This window comes from Peromyscus maniculatus, chromosome X, assembly GCF_049852395.1.
Source record: "Peromyscus maniculatus bairdii isolate BWxNUB_F1_BW_parent chromosome X, HU_Pman_BW_mat_3.1, whole genome shotgun sequence".
In the NCBI taxonomy this organism is placed as follows: domain Eukaryota; kingdom Metazoa; phylum Chordata; class Mammalia; order Rodentia; family Cricetidae; genus Peromyscus; species Peromyscus maniculatus.
Window position 1 is genome coordinate 126264111 of NC_134875.1, and position 22588 is coordinate 126286698.

The 22588-nt window shown below is 37.3% G+C and overlaps 1 protein-coding gene across 11 annotated transcripts in view; it reads right to left on the reverse strand.

The window, feature by feature from the left end:
* The window catches only part of Kdm6a (lysine demethylase 6A), a 158136-nt gene that overhangs the window by 85375 nt on the left and 50173 nt on the right, over positions 1-22588 (reverse strand). For all 11 annotated transcript variants that reach the window (XM_076562900.1, XM_006997080.4, XM_006997077.4 and 8 more), the window contains exon 4: positions 11952-12001. In XM_076562900.1, the coding sequence (XP_076419015.1) occupies positions 11952-12001 (50 nt within the window). The remainder of the gene's footprint in view (positions 1-11951; positions 12002-22588) is intronic.

A 22588-nucleotide genomic window follows, 5' to 3' on the forward strand; every position in this document is an offset into this window, starting at 1 on the left:
CCCCCAATTTTCTAAATGAGAACATTATATGTGACTAAGGGATACACAAAATTGAAGAGTTAAGAAGGTCTCAACATCCATTTTGGAAATTGATATTTAATTTCCTTTAATTTCGTTAGAACTGGTTTTTAATCAAAACCATTCACTTCTTATTCCATCCTCTCAAAGAATCTGAACAATACTGAAGAGGCTGTATAAAACTAACTAATATAAAATGTTATTTCCCCAATTCTCAAAAAAAAAAAAAAAAAATGTAATATATGACACGGGAGGAAAGATATAGATACTCCAAACACAGGAGCAGTTAAGAGTCACAAAATGCATTATCTATTAAGTCAAGACTTGAAAGAGAACTACTTTCTTGGAAGAAGGAAATACTGATTGAATCCCAACAAGTAACAGCGCATGGTGAGTGTGCATGTGCGTAGTTTACTGAAGTAAATTTCTACTTTCAGAACATATCTTACATTCTCCCAATATCTTTACTTTGTTTATACTTCATCTTTTTCTCTCTCTTTAGGAAACTTCTTGCCATCCCTGCCACACAATAATTCCACTTAAATATATACTATAAAGATCCATTTAAATACTATTTTCTCTGTAAAGCTTTGCTGCTTGACCACATCAAATTAGAGGTAATATCTCTAACCTCTAAATTTGTTTTTAGCACAACGTATCATGATACCATTGCTTAACAAGAACTTAGTTTTGTGCAGAGTGGTAATATTTTCTATTTTATAAGACTAACAACCTCATGAGGCACAGTTTCACTTATAAAATAAAAAGAACTAAGGCTCAGAGGAAAGCAAATGCTCCAGAAGATAGATAAATACTAAGCAGCAGATACAGGGACTGACTCGGTCAGCCTCCAGAGCTCACCTTTAACTATTTTTCTGTGTTTGTGTTATTTGTGTATTAAATGAATATTAAACAAAAATGACATAGACAGGAATGTGAGCTAGGCATAATGATACATGATGATAATGTCAGCACTTGGAAGGCAGAGGCCAAGAGGATCACTATCAAGGTCAAGTCCAGCCTGTTCTACACAGCATGTTCCATGACAGCCCCAGTAATACACAGTAAGATCTTATCTCAAGAAAAAACAAAACAAACAAAGAGTGCTAATTAAATACATGTATTCCCTGTGGTAATATAGCACAGTATGCTCCAATATAGCAGACACCCAAAAGATTCACTAAACCTAATCAACCTCCATTTAAAATTGTGTTTAGTCCCCATGTGTGACCCAGTATTAGTATAAGACATAATTAGCTCTGACTATTAACTAAGAGCTAAGTTTCATTTTTCAGTAAGAGTGAGCAAAACCATTCAAACATTTGGTGATTACCCAAGTCATAGCTGACAGCAACAACAAAATTCAAAATATACCACCCCAAATACAACATCTTAGCATACTGAACATTTAAGCTGAAGGAACTTGACAAACATAGTATATGCTAGAAGAATTTTCTGACCCTCCCCAACCTTTCACCTCTGAAGGTCCTAAGACCCTAGAAGATGCCAAGGTGTGAACATTAAGAGTTAATGAAACTTAATCAGTAGTAGGAAACCAATAGTACAGTACTTGTGTACTATATATATCTAGAATACCTACAAAGGAAGCAGAAAAGAACATCTCAGCCAAGGACACTTAGCTCACATCTCTACAGTGATCTCTGAGTAAATTTGCTATAAACCTTGAAATACATGTATTCCCATATATTATCTCAAAAAAAGTACTACTGACATTTCTACTGAGAAATAGTAATCTGATGCAAAAGGATGACCTGAATAAAGGTACTGACATCTGAAAAATAAAAGGCTTAAACTTAATTTCCAGACAAAAAGCAATAAATCCCCTGAGGTACAGGTATTGGCAAGGACTTTCTGAAAGGCTCAATAGCACAGAAAATAATCTCCCCCAGCTGACAAATGGGATTACATAAATTAAAAGGCCTCTGCACAACAAAGGAATCAATCACTAGAGTAAAGAGGGAGGGGGGTGCACAGGAAGAGGTGTCTCGGACTGCTACACATCAGAGCATTAAAATATATGAAAAACTAAAAATCCCAAAAAAGACAAATCAGTCAGTCAATAATGGGCTAGTGAACTGAAGACATAATTCTCAAATGATCACTAAATACTTGAAAATGTGTTCAAAACCTTCAGCCATCAGGAAAATGCAAATTAAAACAGCTTTGAGATTCCATTTCACTCCAGGAAGAATGTGTATCATCAAGAAAACAAATGACAACAAATGCTGGTGAGGATGTAGGTAAAGAGGGACCTTTATTCACTGCTGGTGAACGTATAACTCCTACAGCCACTAGGAAATCAGCAGGAAGTCTCTCAAAAACCTAAATATAGAACTACCATAGTAACCTAGCTATACTACTCCTGGATATATATCCAGTTCTTCTCCTCTCACCTCCTCCTCTACCCACAAGTATACCCTAGTACTCCACTTCTAAGGAATTTCTAAGCTTGAAAAAGGCAAGACATTTTGCACAAATAAGCTGGTTATCAGGGATTTACATGTCCATCAGCATAAAAACTAAAAAAAAAAAAAAAACATAATAATAATAAAAAAAAATAGCCAGACAATAATAACTATGTTTACTATGGGGGGGTGTCAATCAATAGGCTGAAGGACAAAAATATTTTTTAGGGCAGTGGAAATACTTGGTGTGTTACCGTAATGGGAGAGTCAAGTAGTTACACATTTTCCCAAGGCAATGGAAGGTACAATGCAGAGTGAACCCTGATATATACACACTATGGATTTTTCATGATAATGATTTGTCAAATGTTAAGTTTACTGATAGCAACAAATTTACCACTATTAGGGGATGATTTTGATAACAAAGGTGTTATAGAACTCTGTCCTCTGAGCATGGTGTAGTCACTGGGGTCCTGGAATCAGGGCAGATATGTGATCACCTGCACAACACCTTCACAAGACTGTGCTCATTAATATTCTTTTGTGGAAAGAGTATGAGTTTCATAAGGGTCAAGAAGCCCCACAAAAAACGTAAACAGTAGTGGTTGCTGGGGAAAGACTATTCTCTGGTAGTGCAGCTGCCCTACGTTGCCCATGTTCCTGAAGTAATCCATCACACTCAGGCTCCTGTAAGTACTCCCAATTAAACTTCGGTGGACTTGGGTGGCAGTGTTTCTTTAGTCTGTGGTTGCCCTCCCTATCTGAGATGAATAGAAATAGACTTCCTGGGAAACATCACACAAAAGCAGGTTATACATGTACAGAGGTGGGGGTAGGTGTTTGCTAGGAAACTAAATCTGATCTTAAAAAACAAATAAAGTGCAACAAAACTTTCTACATTTTTCTATTAAGGCCCTACTACCATCACCTCTTTGTTGATAATATTTCTGCTTTTCTCCTGAATCTGTCTACTGTCAACTAATGGTAATGGGCAAGGCCCCAACTCTTAGACCCACACTGAAAAAGGAAAAAGAATTGCTATCTAATAACAAGCACTAACTTGCATTAAAAACAAAACTGATCATAAATAGGCATGGTAGTCTTGAATATATAAAAATTTTAAGACAATACAAGCTTTACAGACCACAGTAGAGTACCAGTAATTTTAAAATCAGAATACTTGCATTTTACTGTGATTTGCAGATTGAGAGAAAAATATTAAACCTTTATCCTAGGCGCATACTGTAATAGCACTAGTGAAAGAAAAACCTTTTCCCAAAGGGTGAGAAAGTGAGATAAGAGAAGAGAATGCTGATGTAACTAATTCAAGACTCTAAAACGTTTATTAGACAAACTCTAAAATAAGGCAATTTGATACAACAAGGTTTTATTATTGGTGTATTGTCTTTTTTTGTTTTCTTTGGCAGTACTGGGGGTTGAACTTGTGGCCTCATAAATACCATCCAAGCACTGTATCACTGAGCTGTTGCACCAGCCCCAATTTTAGGGTGAAATAAGTTTGGCTGTCAATCAACACCAAGCATTCTACATGCCATAATCATCTTTGAAAACAATTACATTTTATGCTGAGATGCAACAGAAAAACAAATTCATATCAAACTATGAAACAGGTATGAAAAGTTGCGTATGCAAAAAAGCAGTGACTCTTTACTTGGGTCCACAAGTGAAAACAGGATGAAAGCCTGGCATTGTGTAGCTTTATTCTGAATCTGCTTCTTACTTGTTGGCTCAGACTCCTACCTAACTCTGCCTAAATAACCTATTCTCCTTCCAGGCTAAGTGACAGAGATGTTGCTATCCTATACCTGCAGTTACCTTGGATTTCAGGAAAAACAAAATCATGAAGGACAGACCACCCACAAATGAAAGCAAGTACTGATTAAGAAAAAGCTGCACCGGGCGGTAGTGGCACACGCCTTTAATCCCAGCACTCGGGAGGCAGAGGCAGGCGGATCTCTGTGAGTTCGAGGCCAGCCTGGTCTCCAAAGCGAGTTCCAGGAAAGGCGCAAAGCTACACAGAGAAACCCTGTCTTGAAAATAAAAAAAAAAGAAAAGAGAAAAGAAAAAAGAAAAAGAAAAAGAAAAAAGAAAAAGCTGCATCCTGTAGAAATAATCACCCCCTGCAAACCACCTTGTCATCCCAAGCACTAAGGACTTCTAAGCATCTTGTAGGACCAGAGCAAGGGTCCATAATGGCTGGATCCACATCTTGACAAAGACTGCTTAATTGTGCACATTTCTTAGCTTATTCTTCCTTATTTTAAACTTCAGAGTTCGTGTCATTACCCAGATGATTATTTGGGGTTACTGTGCCTCTTTATCTATTCCTCTTGCCAATGTGGCTACCGTGAATAAATCTCCAACTTTTTACAATAGAGAATAAATCTCAAACTTGTCTCCTTAATTGTGTTATCAGGATAAGTTGCCTGTTAGGAACTATCAGAGGCAGAAGTTTTATCTTAAAAGATTTGGTTATACAACTTAAAAAATAAATAAAATAAAATCATGCTGTCACTAATTTCACAAAGTGATACAAAGCAGGAAAAAGAAATCTACTATTAACTTTACTAGAGATCATTTAAGGGGTAAGAAGAACAATAAAGATTTGAAGGCATTCCAGAGGCCCTAGGTATAAACTTCCTAGTGGTTACCTCAGCCTGCTGTATATCCTATAAACATATGAAACCACAAGAATCTCACATGGAACTGAGAAAATCATATACTCTGTGGTACTTCAGATTGTTTCTTAAGAGACAACAGTAACAGCACCAGTTCATTGCTTTGGTTTCAATAGCACATCATTTTAGGACCACTGAGTTAACAGAGGTTTCCCAATTAAACCTGAATTCCTGGAAGATGTTTTAGTAAAATTATTGTTTGAAAATATTTTGAGAGCAGGGGTAGAGTGGTATAAAGAGGCACAACTTTTACATATCTGGTAGAAAACAGAAAGAAAAATTTCCGTATCAACTGTAACTTAAGGATTAATGAGTCTAAAATAGAATGCAGTAAAAATTATTCACAATGCAGCACAAAGACATGGAAATATGAAACTGAACTTAAGAATAGGGAAATTTATTATAAATCTAAAGCCTGCTGTATAGAAAAAAGGTAAAATTGGAACTAGGTGATATTTAAAGATATGATAGGTTTAAAAACATATACACACAAAACAAAACCTTCTAGTTCTGAAGATTTAATACCCAGGTGCAGAAAACTGAATAAATAAAATGAAATCCGATACAAACAGTAAAGTTGCAGAAGACAAAAAACAAGAAGCCAAGAGATTTAGGAGCTTGAAAAAGGCTTCAAAGAAGTTTTAACTTTCAATTCAAAGAAATATAAGAGATAGAGAATCAGGTAAGCCATACCAAAATAACACTAACAAACTTTCAAAACCATAATAAAGGTAAAAGAATGAAAATAATCAACAAGTTTATACTAGAAAAAATAGAAATATAATAAAAGAACAAGAATCAATGTTTTCACACAAATAAATTTATAACACATAAGTATCACTGAATCTAAGATTTCATCAAATTTAAGATTCATCTAAGCCAGGCAGTGGTGGTGCATGCTTTTAATCCCAGCACTCAAGAGGCAGAGCCAGGCGGATCTCTGTGAGTTTGAGGCCAGCCTGGGCTACAGAGTGAGTTCCAGGAAAGGCGCAAAGCTACACAGAGAAACCCTGTCTTGGGGGGGGAAAAAAAATTCATCTATAGCATGAAAGAAAAAACACTTCAAATTAAGCTGTGATTATACTTAGACTTAGCACTAAAATGGTTTAATAATTTTAAAGAAATTTTATTATATTTATTTCTGTGAAGAACATTTTGCATTGGGGATTGATACATGCCGCAGTACATGTGTGAAGTTCAGTTCTCTCCTTCCACCATGTAGGTTCTGGGGACTGAATGCAGCTCAGGCTTGGTGGCAAGTGACCTTACTCACTGAGCAATCTTGTGCTTAGGACTCTTTTATACAGTGGCTAACAACTGGCCTGCTCCAGGACCAGGAATGCATATAGCATACACATAAAATAAAGTGGCTAATAAATAGCCTGCTCCAGCACCAAGAATGCATATAGCATACACATAAAATGAAAATAATCTTAAAAAAAAAGACAGAAGGGGAGAACACAGATTTTTAAAATATTTTTAATTTTTAATTCACTGTTGTCTTTGGAAGTGTATTGAAAATCTTTTATGGAAAAGCTAATGAAATTATTGAGGATAAATTCTCCCCCAAAACAGTTCATGTACACTAATGTAGGCACAATAAAATGCTAATATGAAAAACTGACAAACTTTAACATCTATGACACACAAATGAGAGTAAATGAGATATTTGTCTTTCAGAGACTGATTTAATGTGCTTAATACTATTATCTCCAGTTGCATCCATTTTCATGCAAACAGCATAATTTCCTTTTTCTTATGACTGAAAAAAACTTCAGTGTAGAGATACGTTTTCTATATCCATTCATTTCTTGTTAGATACCCAGGTTGGTTCCATAACTACTGTGAACAGTGTTGCAGTGAACAATGACATCTAAGTATTCTCTGTAATATGTAGACTTCAAGTCTTTTGAGTAAATAGAAATAATATACCTGGATCCAATGGTAGGTCTACTTTTAGTTTTCTTAAGAACCTCCATACTTATTTCCATAATGCTACGACTACTTTATATTACCAGAAGTGTACAAGGGTCTCCCTTCTGTCTCATCTGCAACAGCATTTGTTACTTCCTTCTGATGACTTCTACTCTGACTGGTGTAAGACATAATCCCAAAAGAGTTTTATTTACATTTCTCTAATAACTAGTAATGTTCAACATTCATTCATATATTGACTGGTCCTTTGAGGATTAGGGCTTTGTAGGTTGTCATTTTTGTTTGTTTTAAATAGGATCTCATGAAGTCTAGGTTGACCTCAAATTCCCTAAGTGGTCAAGGACGACCTTGAACTTCTTATCTTCTGTCCTTCACCTCCAAAATTCTGGAGTGATAGGCTTGAACCAACACATAACATTATGTTATTCTGGGAATGGAAACAGAGCTTTGTGCATGCTGGGCAAGCACCCCTCCAACTGATCACATCACCAGACCATTGGTCGATTGTTTGGAGAAAGAAAATATTAGCTAATTTTTTTAAGGATAGTCTTTTTCTTTTTTTTTTTTTTTTTTTTTTGAGACAGGGTTTCTCTGTGTAGCTTTGCGCCTTTCCTGGAGCTCACTTGGTAGCCCAGGCTGGCCTCGAACTCACAGAGATCCGCCTGCCTCTGCCTCCCAAGTGCTGGGATTAAAGGCGTGCGCCACCACGCCCGGCAAGGATAGTCTTTTTCAATAACAACAACAAAAAAAATCCTGGAAAAACTGGTTAACAATTTAAAAGAGCAAAGAGGCTATTATCATAAACTGTAAAATTGTAAAGTATTATACTGAATAGGTATGGAATAAAAGCATTTCCTCAAAAATCTAGAACCAAATAAATATGACCACTCTTATATCATATAATAATGGAAGTGTTAGTCAGGTCAGGTGAAAAAACAAAACAAGACTAGCAGGAAGGTGAAAAAACAAAACAAGACTAGCAGGAAGGAAAGACGTTAAATTCCACCTGTTTATAGATATGTCTCTATATACAGAATAACCTAAAGACTTAAATATTATTAGAACTGGTGACTAAATTCAGTAAGATGCTGTGGGATGGTCTGTATGTCAAATCTGTTGCTCTGATTAGTCAATAAATAAAACACTAATTGGCCAGTGGCTAGGCAGGAAGTATAGGCAGGACTAACATAACAGAGAGGAGAAAAGAAAGAACAGGAAGGCAGAAGGAGTCTGCCAGTCGCCACCATGACGAGAAGCATGTGAAGACACTGGCAAGCCACAAGCCATGTGGCAAGGTATAGATTTATGGAAATGGATTAATTTAAGCTGTAAGAACAGTTAGCAAGAAGCCTGCCACGGCCATACAGTTTGTAAGCAATATAAGTCTCTGTGTTTACTTGGTTGGGTCTGAGCGGCTGTGGGACTGGCGAGTGACAAAGATTTGTCCTGACTGTGGGCAAGGCAGGAAAACTCTAGCTACAGTAAGATTGTAGAATGTGGCAATGTACTATTATAAAAATATGTCCTACGTTCTAAGAGACTAGAACTTTTGCTGGACCTCGCAGCCAGTTAATAATACACCTTGAGATCACTTAAGATTTAAGATTGCTATCCTACTGAGTATTCTACCTATTTGTTTAACCTTTAAAAGAACAATTTAACTACTAACCTTACTTACCATGGATTTCTTATTTAACAACCTAAGCTAATACACATAGCTGCAATTTTAAGGTATATACTATTTCATGCCCCTAACCCAGAGAGGAATGAACCCATGTATGTATGCATGCTATGGTAGTCATTTGTTAAAGGCAACAAATAGGTAAAAAAGCAACCTTATAAAACAAATATCCACCAAAAATATTGGAAGCAGCATATAGATATTGTTTGATAGCATTTTTCATTTGTTAACTGGATCTACTGTAATTAGTAACATCTTGTTCTTTGTAAAAGCCTGTTAAAGAGTTCTGTAAAGTATCCCTCATGTCTTACCCATGTGATGCTTTCTATGCTGTTCAGTTAATACAAAACAAACCCCCTTTGTTAGGTGTAGAGGCCAGCTCCCACCTTTTACAGGGTTCCTATGAGGAGGAGAGAGGCATATGGAATTTGTAAATAGAAAGATAGCAGATATGAGACAGACAGAAACACAGGATAGCTTCAGGAGGACCTGGGTCAATGTTCAATGGGCCCTTTCTGTCTCTTCAAAAGGGTTTTTTGTAACAATGCCAAGGGGTGGGGCAAAAGACTTTCTCCTTGCTAGATCAAAGCACACTGCACAGCCAAGTGCAGACCCTTCCAAACACCTGGTAACCACACATATGGTCAAGCCATCCCCTTATGTAGCCCTGCTGGGTAAAGTAAGCTCAGATCTCACTAGGAAACCTCTGTGGGCCTCCTCAGTTAGGGTCGCTCTCTCTCTCTCTCTCTCTCTCTCTCTCTCTCTCTCTCTCTCTCTCTCTCTCTCTCTCACTCACTCACTCACTCACTCACTCACTCACTCTTACAAGACAGCATCATTCAGGCAGGAAGATTCAGACTCATACAACAAATAGATAAGAGGCAATGGAAGACACAGAAGAGAGAAGTAGAGAATTCATACCTCAGTTTGCTCTTGATAAAATTACTTCAAGGGGAAGTGCTTTACTTCCTTTTCTTTAATGTGACACTGGTGCAGTTTTGGTACTCTAAGGCTGTTACTAAGAGGTTGACACCAACACAATAGAATGCAAAAAATATCAACATATAAAGAATCAGTGTTTTAACACAGAAATAACAAAAACTGTTAGTTAAGAAAGAAATAATGAGGGGCTAGGAAGATGGCCAAGTGGGTAAAAGTATTTGCTGTGCAAGCATGAGTACCTGAGTTCAAATCCCTAGTATCCAAGTAAAAAGCTGAGCATGTCCACATATGCTTGTTAACTCAAGCACTAACGTTCAGAAACAAGTGGATCCCAGGAGCTCACTTACTAGCCAACTTAGCTGAAATGGTAAACTCCAGGTTCAATGAGATCTCACCACAAAAGAGTAAGTTGGAGAGCAATAAGGAAGGCATCCAACATCCTACTCTGGCCCCTGATACACACCACACACACAAACCAAGGGTCTAGGGGAGTATAATGAAAGCAATCCAATATTGACAATAAGCTACAAAAAATAAAATACCTGGAGGAAATTTAACTAAATAAAAAACATTCACAATGAAAATTACAAAAGCGTTGATGAAAGAAAATGACACCAGAAAGTGGAAAGATGTTTCATCTTCATGGACTACAACAATAATATCAAATGTCCATACAACCCAAAGCAATTTACAGACTGTAGACATCACTTCAAAATAACAATGAAACAGAAGCAGAAAATGCGAACTCATATGGAAGCATAAAAGAGCCTTCTCCCCCGCCCCCCCCCAAAAAAAACACAAAATGATATTGGAAAGTTAGTTAATAACAAAGGTGAGGTACAGCTGATTTCAAATTATGCTACAGAGCTATGGAAGGAATTAGCAATGTACACAGACAAAGGTAAGAGATCCCAGGAATAAACCTATGCAAATTAAGAAGCAACTGATTGTGGTTCACAAAAAAACCAAAAACATTACCAAGAGAAAAGGCAATCTCATTAATACAAGATTCTGGTAAAACTAGGAATCTCTATGCAAAGGATTAAAATTAAAATCTCTAATCCTGTGCAAAAATCAACTCAAAATTAAATAAAGACATAAATTTCAGACCTGAAACTATGAAGCTACTAGAAAAATAAACTCAAGAGAAACACTAGTACAGACAATGGCATTAGGATAGGCAATGATTCTGGAGAAAATGCACAGGAAAATAAAGTTCGGAAAAGACATAAAAGATTGTGCATAGCAAAGGAATCAATCAGTAAGACTAACAAAACAAGGCTGTGGTGGCACTTGCCTTTAATCTCATCCAGTACTGGGGAGGCAGAGGCAGTAGGAACTCTGTGAGTTTGAGGCCAAACTGGTCTATAGAGCAAGTTACAGGACAACCTGGGCTACACAGAGAAACCCTATCACGGGTAGGGGGAGGAGGATGACAAAACAACCTAAAAAATGAGAAAAAAAAATTGCCTGCTATTCATTTGACCAATGATTTAATATCCAGAATATATAGGGACGCCAAAATTCTTAGCAAAATTTCATTCAATCCAATTAAGAAGTGGGTAAATTATCTATCTAAACATGCTACTCAAAAGAAGAGATTACAAAAAAAACAACAAATATATGAACAAAGAGGTGAAAATGTAGCCCAGTTGTAGAATACTTGCCTAGCAAGTACAAGGTCCTGGGTTCAGTCCTCAGTACCACAGAAAGGATTAATCCAAGCATTTGAGAGGTGAAAGCTGTTAGTTGGCCGTGTTTAATTTTTCACTTATTCCATGTGCAACCATCTTGGGTCAATAAAATATCAGCAATCTAATCCTTTTTTAATAAAATACAAAGTAGTTAAAAGACAACAAACAAAAATGATACTGATTTCCCTTTTCTAATCTCTTTCCTGCAGAAGTAACATTTTCAAGTAATAATAATAAAGTAAAATAGGGGGCTGGAGAGATGGCTCGGAGGTTGGGAGCACTGACTGTCCTTCCAGAGGTCCTGAGTTCAATTCCCAGCAACCACATGATGGCTCACAACCATCTGCAATAAAATCTGGCGCCATCTTCTGGCCTGCAGGCATACATGCAGACAGAACACTGTATACATAATAAATAAATAAAAAAAAAAAAAGAAAAAAAAATAAATAAATAATAAAGTAAAATAAAAAACAGAAAAAAACTCTAATGGTTTTCATAACAACCAATAATCTACCAACAAAAACAATAGGAAATAAGCATGAAAATGTGTACCAACCTTCCAGTAGTCAGACTGTAAACTGTAGTACCTCTGGTATGCAGATAACGCTAAAAGAAGGAGAATAATTATGAGTCACAATTATGTTTCACTTTAAAGTCAATGAAAGTTTTAAGAAACATTATTATAGTGTGTATTTTAAAAGCTGCTTCTGCTGATAAGCACTGATTTCTCACTTGAATCCACAAGACAACTAAAGCAGGATAAAAGCCTGGCATCTTTGCCTTCATTTTGTCTATCTCCTTTACTTTGATTCACCACTTAACTCTACTGGTAGGCATATTAGTCACTCCAGGAATATCTGTCTAAAAATTTGCAATCTGTAACCCATCTCCCAACCCCACCTTCTCCATGCCTCCCCCTCCTCCTCAAGGCAAAGAAATAATATTCTTTAGCATTTACTGTCATCTTTTCACATCCTGTTCTAAACTCCAGAAAGGCTTTGTTATAAACCTACAGTCACCCCAGATGCTTGGAAGGAGACTCATATCCAAATCACTCCATGAGATTACTACCAAGGCAGGAACAATCCTTGGTATTTCATTAGCAATGTGATCAGAGATGCACAAATTCTCCAACAAAAGCAGAAGGCCACGCAGGTCAGATTCAATAAGCTATTTCTACATGCTCAGAGGTTCTAGTTCTGAAACTTTGCAATTCTTAAAATGAGATGAAAAAACTCTTTAAAAGGAAGAAATGCTGCTTTCATAAGAAGAAGAGAATTCTAAAAGAAAAAAAGCAGGATGCCAAGAAATAAAATTTCAAAAACAAAATTATTATAGAATAATGCAATAGAAGAATAAGATTAGGAAGCTCAAGAGAACCCATCAAAAATGGGCTGGAGAGATGGCTCAGAGGTTAAGAGCACCGACTGTTCTTCCAGAGGTCCTGAGTTCAATTCCCAGCAACCACATGGTGGCTCACAACCATATGTAATGAGATCTGGCGCCCTCTTCTGTATACATAATAAATAAATCTTTAAAAAAAATGAACAAAAAATAAACGAAGGAAGGAAGGAAGGAAGGAAGATCAATCGTTTACTGGATGGCTAATATCAACAATAGTGGTCCAAAGAGAAAGAACAGAAGCAACAGATAAAATTCAAACAATAATTTTGAAACAGGCACTAAAAAAGCCTGCTCTTTATAAAAAGCATCGAATCCTCACTTGGGCCCACAAGCTAATATTAGGATGAGAAGACTTAAAATAACTCTGCTTTCATTTTGTATCTATGTCCCTTACATTTTCTCAAATTCCTGCTTAAATCTGCCTAACCTAACCTATCTCATTCCTGTCAAGGCTAAAGGCAAAGATATGTTGTTTTCCAAACCCTCCAGTCACCTTAAACTTTAAACCTTCCAGGATAGATAGCCCCCTTCTCCAATAAAAGCAATTATCCTTGAAGGTAAAGCTACAACCTGAAACTAATCATCTTGTTGATATCAGATTGGTCCCTAACAATTTATCCAACCACCAGAGCTGAGACAAAGAAGGACAGGACCACTTTTAACCCAGACTACTTAATTATGCTACCTCTTGCCCTCTAGTTAAACCTAAGCCTCATGTCAGCACCCAGATGACAGACCCATGGGGCCACTAAACTCCTTTATCTGCTTTTCACACTGTGGCTACAATGAATAGGTCTCCTCTCCATTTTCTACCATTACTCATTTGGTGACTGGTGCATTAAGACCTAGCCTAGACTGTTGGGAATTATAGGAGCTTGGACTTCTACCCTTAAAAACTCAAGTTACAAGTTCCCAGAAAGAAAGCTATAGGTTACTAGACTGAAAAGGCCTACTACAACAGAAGTTATGTCTAGAAATAAGGTGAAGGAACATTTTCAAATTTCTAAAGGAAAATTATCTCCAACAATAAAATTAAGATATCCACATTTCTTAATTCAGAGAAGAATAAAGGTATTTTTCATATATACAACAACTCAAACAAAATTAACATCCAACATTCGGTAATACCCCCATAATTAGGAGCTTATAAAACCAGAAAGTCAAACTACAAGGACTCTGACCACTGGTCACAAGAAAGGGATCTGAGTACACCTCTGGTCCTGGGTAGAGACGTGATATTGCAAGCTGCCAAAATATTATAAAATTACTATCTAGTAGAGGCTTTCTGGTAAAGCACAAAGATATAACTCTGTTCCCTCCCTTAAGAGTTAGTATAAATGTACCTGTTAATCACCTGGACAAGAAAACATCCCAAGAAGTTCATCTGTTCCTAAAACTTTCAAAATAAGAAGCCCTACCTAAATATCTATGGACATTGGACTCGTTATTTGGGAGAGGAGGGGGTAGTTCGAGACTGGGTTTTTCTATGTAACAGCCCTGGCTGTCCTGGAACTTACGCTATAGACCAGACTGACTTCAAACTCACAGAAATCTGACTGCCTCTGCCTCCCTGAGTGCTGGGATTAAAAGCATGCGCCGCCGCCACCACCTGGCTTACATTAAAGTCTCTTATCCAGTGACAATGCTCTACTCCACGATGGTCTCTTTGGCCACTGTCCACTCCCATCCCTTGAGAATAATAAACTATATCTTCTATACTATACTCTTGAGTATTTTGCCTGAATTCTTCTGAAAAAGATCCCAAGGACTAGGGAGTCAGGGGGAGTCCAGAGAGAAATCAGGTAACAGTAGAACCTTTCTGGAAGAAAATACTGTCAAGTATGTTCCTCTAAAAGCATAATACATAGCAACAAAAAGGATACAAATCATTGAAAACCAGGAGACATAAATAAAATGAGCCTTTAAGAACACCCAAGACAAAGAAAAAGTGAAATCTCAGGATAACAACTATACATGGGCTCCACAAACAGAGAGAGGCCTATCCCTAGACTCTGCTCTCCTTTTGTAACTTCTTTTTCAGTCTGAGAACTGAAGACCCATCTAGGGCCATATTTTTTCTTAACTATGTATAGTCTGGTGAACTTCTTTATCTGACCTCTACATGCTACAAAATAGACAGGAAGCAGCACCTACACACAGAGAGAAATGCTAAGTACTCTGTTCTGATCTACTTTTGAAAATAATCCACCTGCTCCTTACATGCCAGAATTTCTAGTATTTGGCTGTTAGTCTTGCACAGTGTCCTAACTACAGGTATTAGGTTTGCCAGGATTCACAAATGCCCTAGCCCACTCTTCCTCAAAAAGGGTTCTTGTAGGGGTTAGAGATAGCTCAGCAAGAACAAAGTGCTCTTCCAAATGACCCAGGTTCAATTCCAAGCACCCATATAGTGGATCTGTAGCAACAGTTCCAAGGGATTCAATGCCCTCTTTTGGCTCTGCAGGCACCAGACTTGCACATGGTACATAGACATACATTCAGGCAAATTCCCATACACCTAAAGAGAGGGAGGGCACACTCTTATAAACTGGTAAGTAACCAGAAGCTAAATTAATTATGAGTCAGAATCTCTCTCTCTCTCTCTCTCTTTTTTTTTTTTTTTTTTTTTTTTTGGTTTTTCGAGACAGGGTTTCTCTGTGTAGCTTTGCGCCTTTTCCTGGAACTCGCTTTGGAGACCAGGCTGGCCTCGAACTCACAGAGATCCGCCTGGCTCTGCCTCCCGAGTGCTGGGATTAAAGGCGTGTGCCACCACCGCCCGGCCAGAATCTCTTGTTTAGTTTTACTTCTGCTAAGAACCTACTACTATTATTGTGAACATAAGGTACTTTCTGTATACAGCCGTTTTTGTGTTTATTTTCAGATGATTTGTGTACAGCGCCTCATTCTAAAACTCAGGCAAGCCTTGAACTACCAACCCTCTTGCCTCAGCCTCATATGTGTCATGAGACTTGGCTTTTTGCTCAATTTTTGCAAACTACACAATATATTATTAGAGATAATTAGTGGCCCTAAGAAAATGAAAAAAGAGCACTAGAGAAACACTGAAATTTCACACATACATAGAGTACACCCATGAAGAAAAAAGTAGAGGCTAATAATTGAGGAAAACACAGGCTATACCAGTATTGTTCCACTTCTTAATCTGTATAGCAATTGTCATTTCTAATAGTCAATTAACTACACATATACATTTTAGATATTCTCTTATGTCTACATTTTCTGAAATTTTCTATGTAGTGCTTCCAAATCATGAATGCCACATTAACAGAGTCCTTTGGGTGCAAGTCCCTCAGACCCCTTCAAGGTCCAGAAAAGATGCTACATCAAGTGAGGGAAACCTAAGAATCTGAGGGCAAACAAATCAACTCACACAATTTCTTCTTAGCATGTCTCTTTATTGCTCTGCCTATTCATCTAATTCTTTTTAAATTAGCAAATTGTATTCATTTTGGTCGTCGCCCCCCACCCCACTCCACCCCACCCTACCCCCCCCCCGGAGTTGAGGGCCGAACCCGGGGCCTTGTGCTTGCTATGCTAGGCAAGCGCTCTACCACTGAGCTAAATCCCCAACCCCTCATCTAATTTTCTTGTCGTAATTCTAAATCCTTCCTAGCTTATTGTCCATCTAGCCTAAAAATACTTCTTGTTTAGGAGACTTCAATCAATAGGAAAAAAATTACAAGAGTTACCTCTCATTGGTCAAAAGCACATTCCTAGGGTAAACCATTTACCATGGCAACACAAGGTTTCAAGGTCTCAGGAACAGAGGGAGAGGGCGCAGTGCCCAGTGCGACAAACTCTGAGACATAGTTCTTTATCACCAGACTTGGCAAGTAGAAGAACTGGCATGCTTTTCTTAGGGTGCTTTATGTGGATAACCTTGGTTGGACACCTACAACTCTGACCTTGTGCATAAGGCCTTCAGTCTAGTTTAAAGTCTAGTTTGAAGTCTACTTGCTCTGAGATAAAAATCAGCTAAATGTATGCAGTTAGTCTGAGCAAAAGGAACAAACAGGATTTTAAGGGGCTACTGTCCTCATGGGACAATAGATCTAGTTATGTAGCATATCTTAGTATATTTTCTATATATCAATTTTATACAGCTAAATGAGAAGTCATCTTTCTGACCATCCACAGATATGTGTGCCCAATAGATGGAATGTATACATGAGATAAACACACAAGCAGTGGGAAAATACCTATAGCTGTTCTTAGGGAAGAAATGAAATGGCATATGAGAGAAATTACAGACAGGAGCACCTGGTCATTAACAGTCAGTAACTCCACGGTCTTACCAGGTGGGGCTCCCCATCAGAGAGTCTGGTGGGTCAACCTGCTGAACACTAGTTGTCACCTGCTGTATACTCCCACAACCTCTTGCTACCAGCAGCTCTCAATACCACATAGGAGGAAAAAAAACTTTTTTTTAATTTATGTTTTTAAACATAGTACTGAGGTGAGGGGGTGCAGCTCAGTGGTACATACTTATCTAGCATGCACAAAGCTTCAGTTTAATTTTTAGAACAATGAGGGGCAGTGACTCAAAAGACATCACAACTTTTTTTTCCCTCAAGACAGGGTTTCTCTGTGTAACAGCCCTAGCTGTCCTGGAAGTTGTTCTGTAGACCAGGCTGGCCTCCAACTCACAGAGATCCATCCACCTGCCTCTGCCTCCCTAGTGCTGGAGTTAAAGGCATGCACCACCACTGCCCGACTATTTTCACGTATCTTAACAAATAACCTTTTCATTTGAATAATCCTAGTCTTTCTTTTCCCATAAAAAATTATACTAACCAACATATCACTGAAATTTGAACTATGATTTAAATTTTCCAGTGTTACAGAAACTGGTTTTATGCCACCCTAGTCCCTAGTTCTACATATATTAGTGTGTACCTAGTTGGTAATCTTAAAATCAACGTAAACTAAATTACCAAACTAATTAGAACAACAAGCATTTCTATAGTGAATGGTATGACTGACAATTCAGATTATCTGTTTCCAGCACATTCCCAAACTCCCATCACTGATTTAACAATGTTGCTCCTGACAATCTTAGGGATAATATTAGTCTAGAAATGTGCCAATGATGGTGCAGTGGGGAGGGGCTTGGACCTGCCTAGGCTCAGTGTGCCTGGCTCTGATGACTCCCCATGGGAGACCTTGATTTGGGTGATATGGGGATGTGGGGTGGCTAGGGAAGAAGGGTTGGAGGGGAGGGGGGTCTGTGGGTGGTATGTAGAGTGAGTAGAAAATTTCTTAATAAAGACAAAAAAAAAAAATGTGCCCATGAACTATGGTCCAACCACCACTAACTTATATATGAAAATCATGGGAAATGTTTTTTTCCCTACTACTGGATATGATCAAGGAAAATATACAACATAAAACACTACCACAGAAGAGCTATTACCCCAGCACACAGAAGATAGCAGAAGAACCAAATGAAAAGTTAGAACCTTCTTGACTTGAAACTGTGCCCAGAACACAACCCATCTATTAACTTTCTAATTATGTGAATGCCTTTACTGTAGAAGGTAGTCTTTTGACATTTGTATCCAAAAATCATTATATTCAACAGACATCTGGGACTACAACAATTCTATAAAGTTAGGATAAAAGACACCAAGACTGTTATTTTATGATTCTATTTAATTGTGAATAACCTGGAGTATATGTTTTTAATAGCCTAATTAATAATACCTACCTCTTGACTACATAAAATTCACTTTCAGAATTAGGAACTCTTAGAGAAATCTTAACATCCATATTAAATGAAACTGCATTATAAGAAGCACATTTTTATTACTAGTTGGTAGAAACATGGCATCTATACAACAATGTGGTGAATTAATAAATATGAAAACTAAATTCAAAGTCAGAGTTGATACTCTAAATTGCAAGTAGAGTTATAAATGAGGCATTTCTTCCATCTGTGTTTCTATTCAATTACATACATTCTCAGTAATTACACTTTACCTCCATTAGGTCTGGCATCTTATTTTAAGATTCTAATAAACTTTGTGTTTCTTAATCCACATAAGTCAGTAAGATCCTATAAAGGCTATACAAGTACCTATCACCTGGATCTTTCTAGTAAAATCTCTTCAAGCAGTCATTATTTCTAATTTCTAGCTATTTAAAAACCAAAGTTCTTAGTTCACTGTAGGTATTTCAATATCCTTGTTTCAAATCTGTTTCAGAATGACTACAGTAAATGCATCAAAAACTGACTTTTTGCTACACAAACTTACTATCAATTATTAGAAAATAGGCCTTTTTTTGGTCTTACACTATAAATATCTCATAATCGAGTACTGTCATTTAACTTAAGAAAGCAAGTTCAGTCAAATTTCTACAAAGTACCAAATCTTGACATACAACCTGTCGTAGCAATTTCTAACTATCTAAGAACTAAAACATTCCAAATCTACTTTGTCACAATATGACAGATAAGGGGTAAGAGGGTGGAGGGGGTAAGGAGGGAAAGAGGTCAATTACTTAAGGGAAGGAGGAAAAAGAAAAATATTATACTCCAACTAAATTGTACTTTTCCGAAATTTCTTCCAAAGTCTAACTCATAATTTCAACCTTTTTAATAATTGGTCAAGGCTGTTATAGCTTCATTTCCCCCTCAATGCAGTACTAGTTTTACCTCTAGCTTCCATATGTGTTGATCCTAAAGTAAATTCTTTACTAAATAAAAGCTACACTCCCTTCTGTTGGAATCTAACATACAGCAATAGGCCAAGTGTATTTGGCCTCAACTTTGCTGGAATCTCCTATCCATTGCTCTTTATAGGATAAATTCCTAGAAGCAAAATGACAAAATCAAAAGACAGAATTACTTTTTAAACTCTCTGTAAATCTATTTTTCCTTTTATATAAAATTTATCTGAAATAATAAATATGTGTGTGTGCGAGAGAGAGAGAACGCGTGCGCGCGCGTGTGAGAGAGGGGGAGGGGGAGAGAGAGAGAGAGAGAGAGAGAGAGAGCGCCATTTACTAACCAAAAAAAAAAATTTTAGGAGTTCATTTAAGACAGGAAGCAGGTGACATCAGAATGATAAATACACCAAAATCACAGCCCAAAATGTTCATGCAATAGGTTCTACAGTTTACTATGACAAAAAAATGTAAGGTTTTTTGTTGTTTCTTTTTTTTGGGGGGGAGGGGGGTGTTTAAGAAGGGGTTCTTTATGTAGCCCTGGCTCTCCTGGAACTAGCTCTGTAGACCAGGCTAGCCTCGAACTCATGGAGATCCGAGAGCTTCTGACTCCCGAGTGCTGAGATTAAGTGAGTGTACCACCACCACCCAGCTTTGTTTGTTGTTTCTTAAAGGAACTAAACTCAGGGATATCCTGAGTTCAGGGAATTTTTAAAAAGTAGTAACAAATCCAAGTATATAAATGAGAATCATTCTCTGATTAACAAGCAAGTCCCCTACACAGGTGTACTTGGAGCACTATACTCACGGATTTACATGATCACTGTATTGTTCATATTAATTTATTTTTAAAAAGTATGTTTTATAATACGTTCCCTAAAATTAAATGTCTATTTGGCTGAGGTCAGCACTTTTCTTCTCTTGTGCCAGTCACAAAGAAAGTAGTAAACCTAAGGAAAGAGATGCCTTTATAATTGGTGGTAGTGGTTTGAGTGTGGGTGAGTACACAGCAGAGGGAAGGATTCTACCTAATACTGACTTAGTTTTAGAAATTCAGAAAAACAATGATAAGAATGGACAGGGAAAAAAATAACTAGTTTGTGTTTTTTAATATTTGTTTTATATGCTATATATTTATATGTGTGTGCCTGAGTGTATGTATATGTATCACATATATGCAGGAGCTCCAAAAAGGAAGAATGAGGTGTTAGAAGCCTTGAAACAGACTGTTGTTACACTACCAGGTATGTGCTGTGAACAGAACTTAAGGCCAGTTCTCTTAACCACTGAGCCATGTCTCCAGTCCTAGCTTGTATTAAAATATATGTGTATATATATTAAATATTAATATTTAAATATTTATATATTTCTCTTTAAATATATATATAAAGTTCTCTCATTAAATATATATATATATATATATATATTTCTCTCTTTAAATTCTCAACCTCTTAAGGAGAACTCAAAAAAATGCATAATAATTAGGAACCATAGAAGCTACTAGTTTGAAATATACTGAGACATATATTTATATTTATATAATGTATTTATAGTACATTTTTTTCCCAGTGACGTAAATCCTTAGATATCCTCCTCTTCTCCCACCTTACTGATTACTCCCACCAGCTAGTTTGTCAGCAGTGGAGGTACTACATGCCCATATCCCACTTTCCAAAACAGAAAGATGATTTCTAAATGTCCTTCAATTCTTTGTTGTAGTCACAGACCAACCTTTTTTTGTTTGTTTGTTTACTCATTTGTATTGTAAGACAAGATCTCAGAAGGAGGGAAGAGAGGGGGATCTATGGTTGGTATGTAAAATGAATAGAAAATTTCTTAATAATAAAAAAAGACAAGATCTCAACTCTGGAAATCACTACACTGTCCTCAAAGTCACAGCAATCCTCCTGCCTCAGCCTTCCAAGTGGTGGGGCTATAAGCATGAACAACCACATGTGCATGCATGTATACGTTTGTATGTGCACATGCAGTTAGTTGTGTGTACATGAGCACAAGTGCTCACAGAGGCCAAAGGTGTTAGACCTTTCCTGGAACTGGAGCTAGAGTTACAGGTTGTTGTAAGTCATCTAATGTGAGTGCTGGGACTCAAAACTTTCATCCCCTGAAAAGCAATACATGCTCTTAAATGCTGTGTTATCTACCCCTTCAGCCCCTAAGTGAAAGTTTTATAAATTGAAAAATAGCTAAATTCACTGAACAATAAAGGTTAAGGGCTGGCAAAATTGCTCGGCAAGTAAAGAAACATACTTGCTGCCAGACTTAATGGCCCAAGTTCAACTCCAGAGCCCAAATGGTAGGAGGAAAAAACTAACTATAAGTTACCCTTTTACCTCCACACCCATGTCATAGCTTGTACATAATAGATGTGCAAACACACAAATAAATTAACTAATTAATTAAATAGGATATTTAAAATAAGAAAAGTTGGCCGGGCGGTGGTGGCGCACACCTTTAATCCCAGCACTCGGGAGGCAGAGCCAGGCGGATCTCTGTGAGTTCGAGGCCAGCCTGGTCTCCAAAGCGAGTTCCAGCACAGGCACAAAGCTACACAGAGAAACCCTGTCTCGAAAAACCAAAAAAAAAAAAAAAAAAAAAAAAGAAAGAAAAGTTAAAAGATACATGGATTCAGTGATAACTAAGGTCACTAAATGACATAGAGCACTCTATGTGGGCAGTTCAAGTCTAAGCCCCTGTTCAAGTGTTGTCAAACTAATGCGCGGTCTCAGTACATAAAGGCGTAGTATTAAAAAAAGATTTCATAGAATTCTATATACTTCTAATATAAAAGTTCTCTTTAAATAAGGTATCAGTTTCAACTAATGTTAAAACATCAAATGTCAGGCCGGCAAGATCAAGATAACTCAGTTAGTAAAAAGTACTTACTTATCTGCCAACCCTGACAACCTGAGACCCTTGATACCCTCAAGGTGGAAGAAGAAAACTGACTCCAAATGCTGTTCTCTAACATCCACAGCACATGCACGGCTCACACACAAATAAGTAAATGCAAAAACAGCTTTAGGTGTTATTATGTTGAACTAAAGCTCAATACTAGTCAGTATCACGTAACAATCCTAAAAT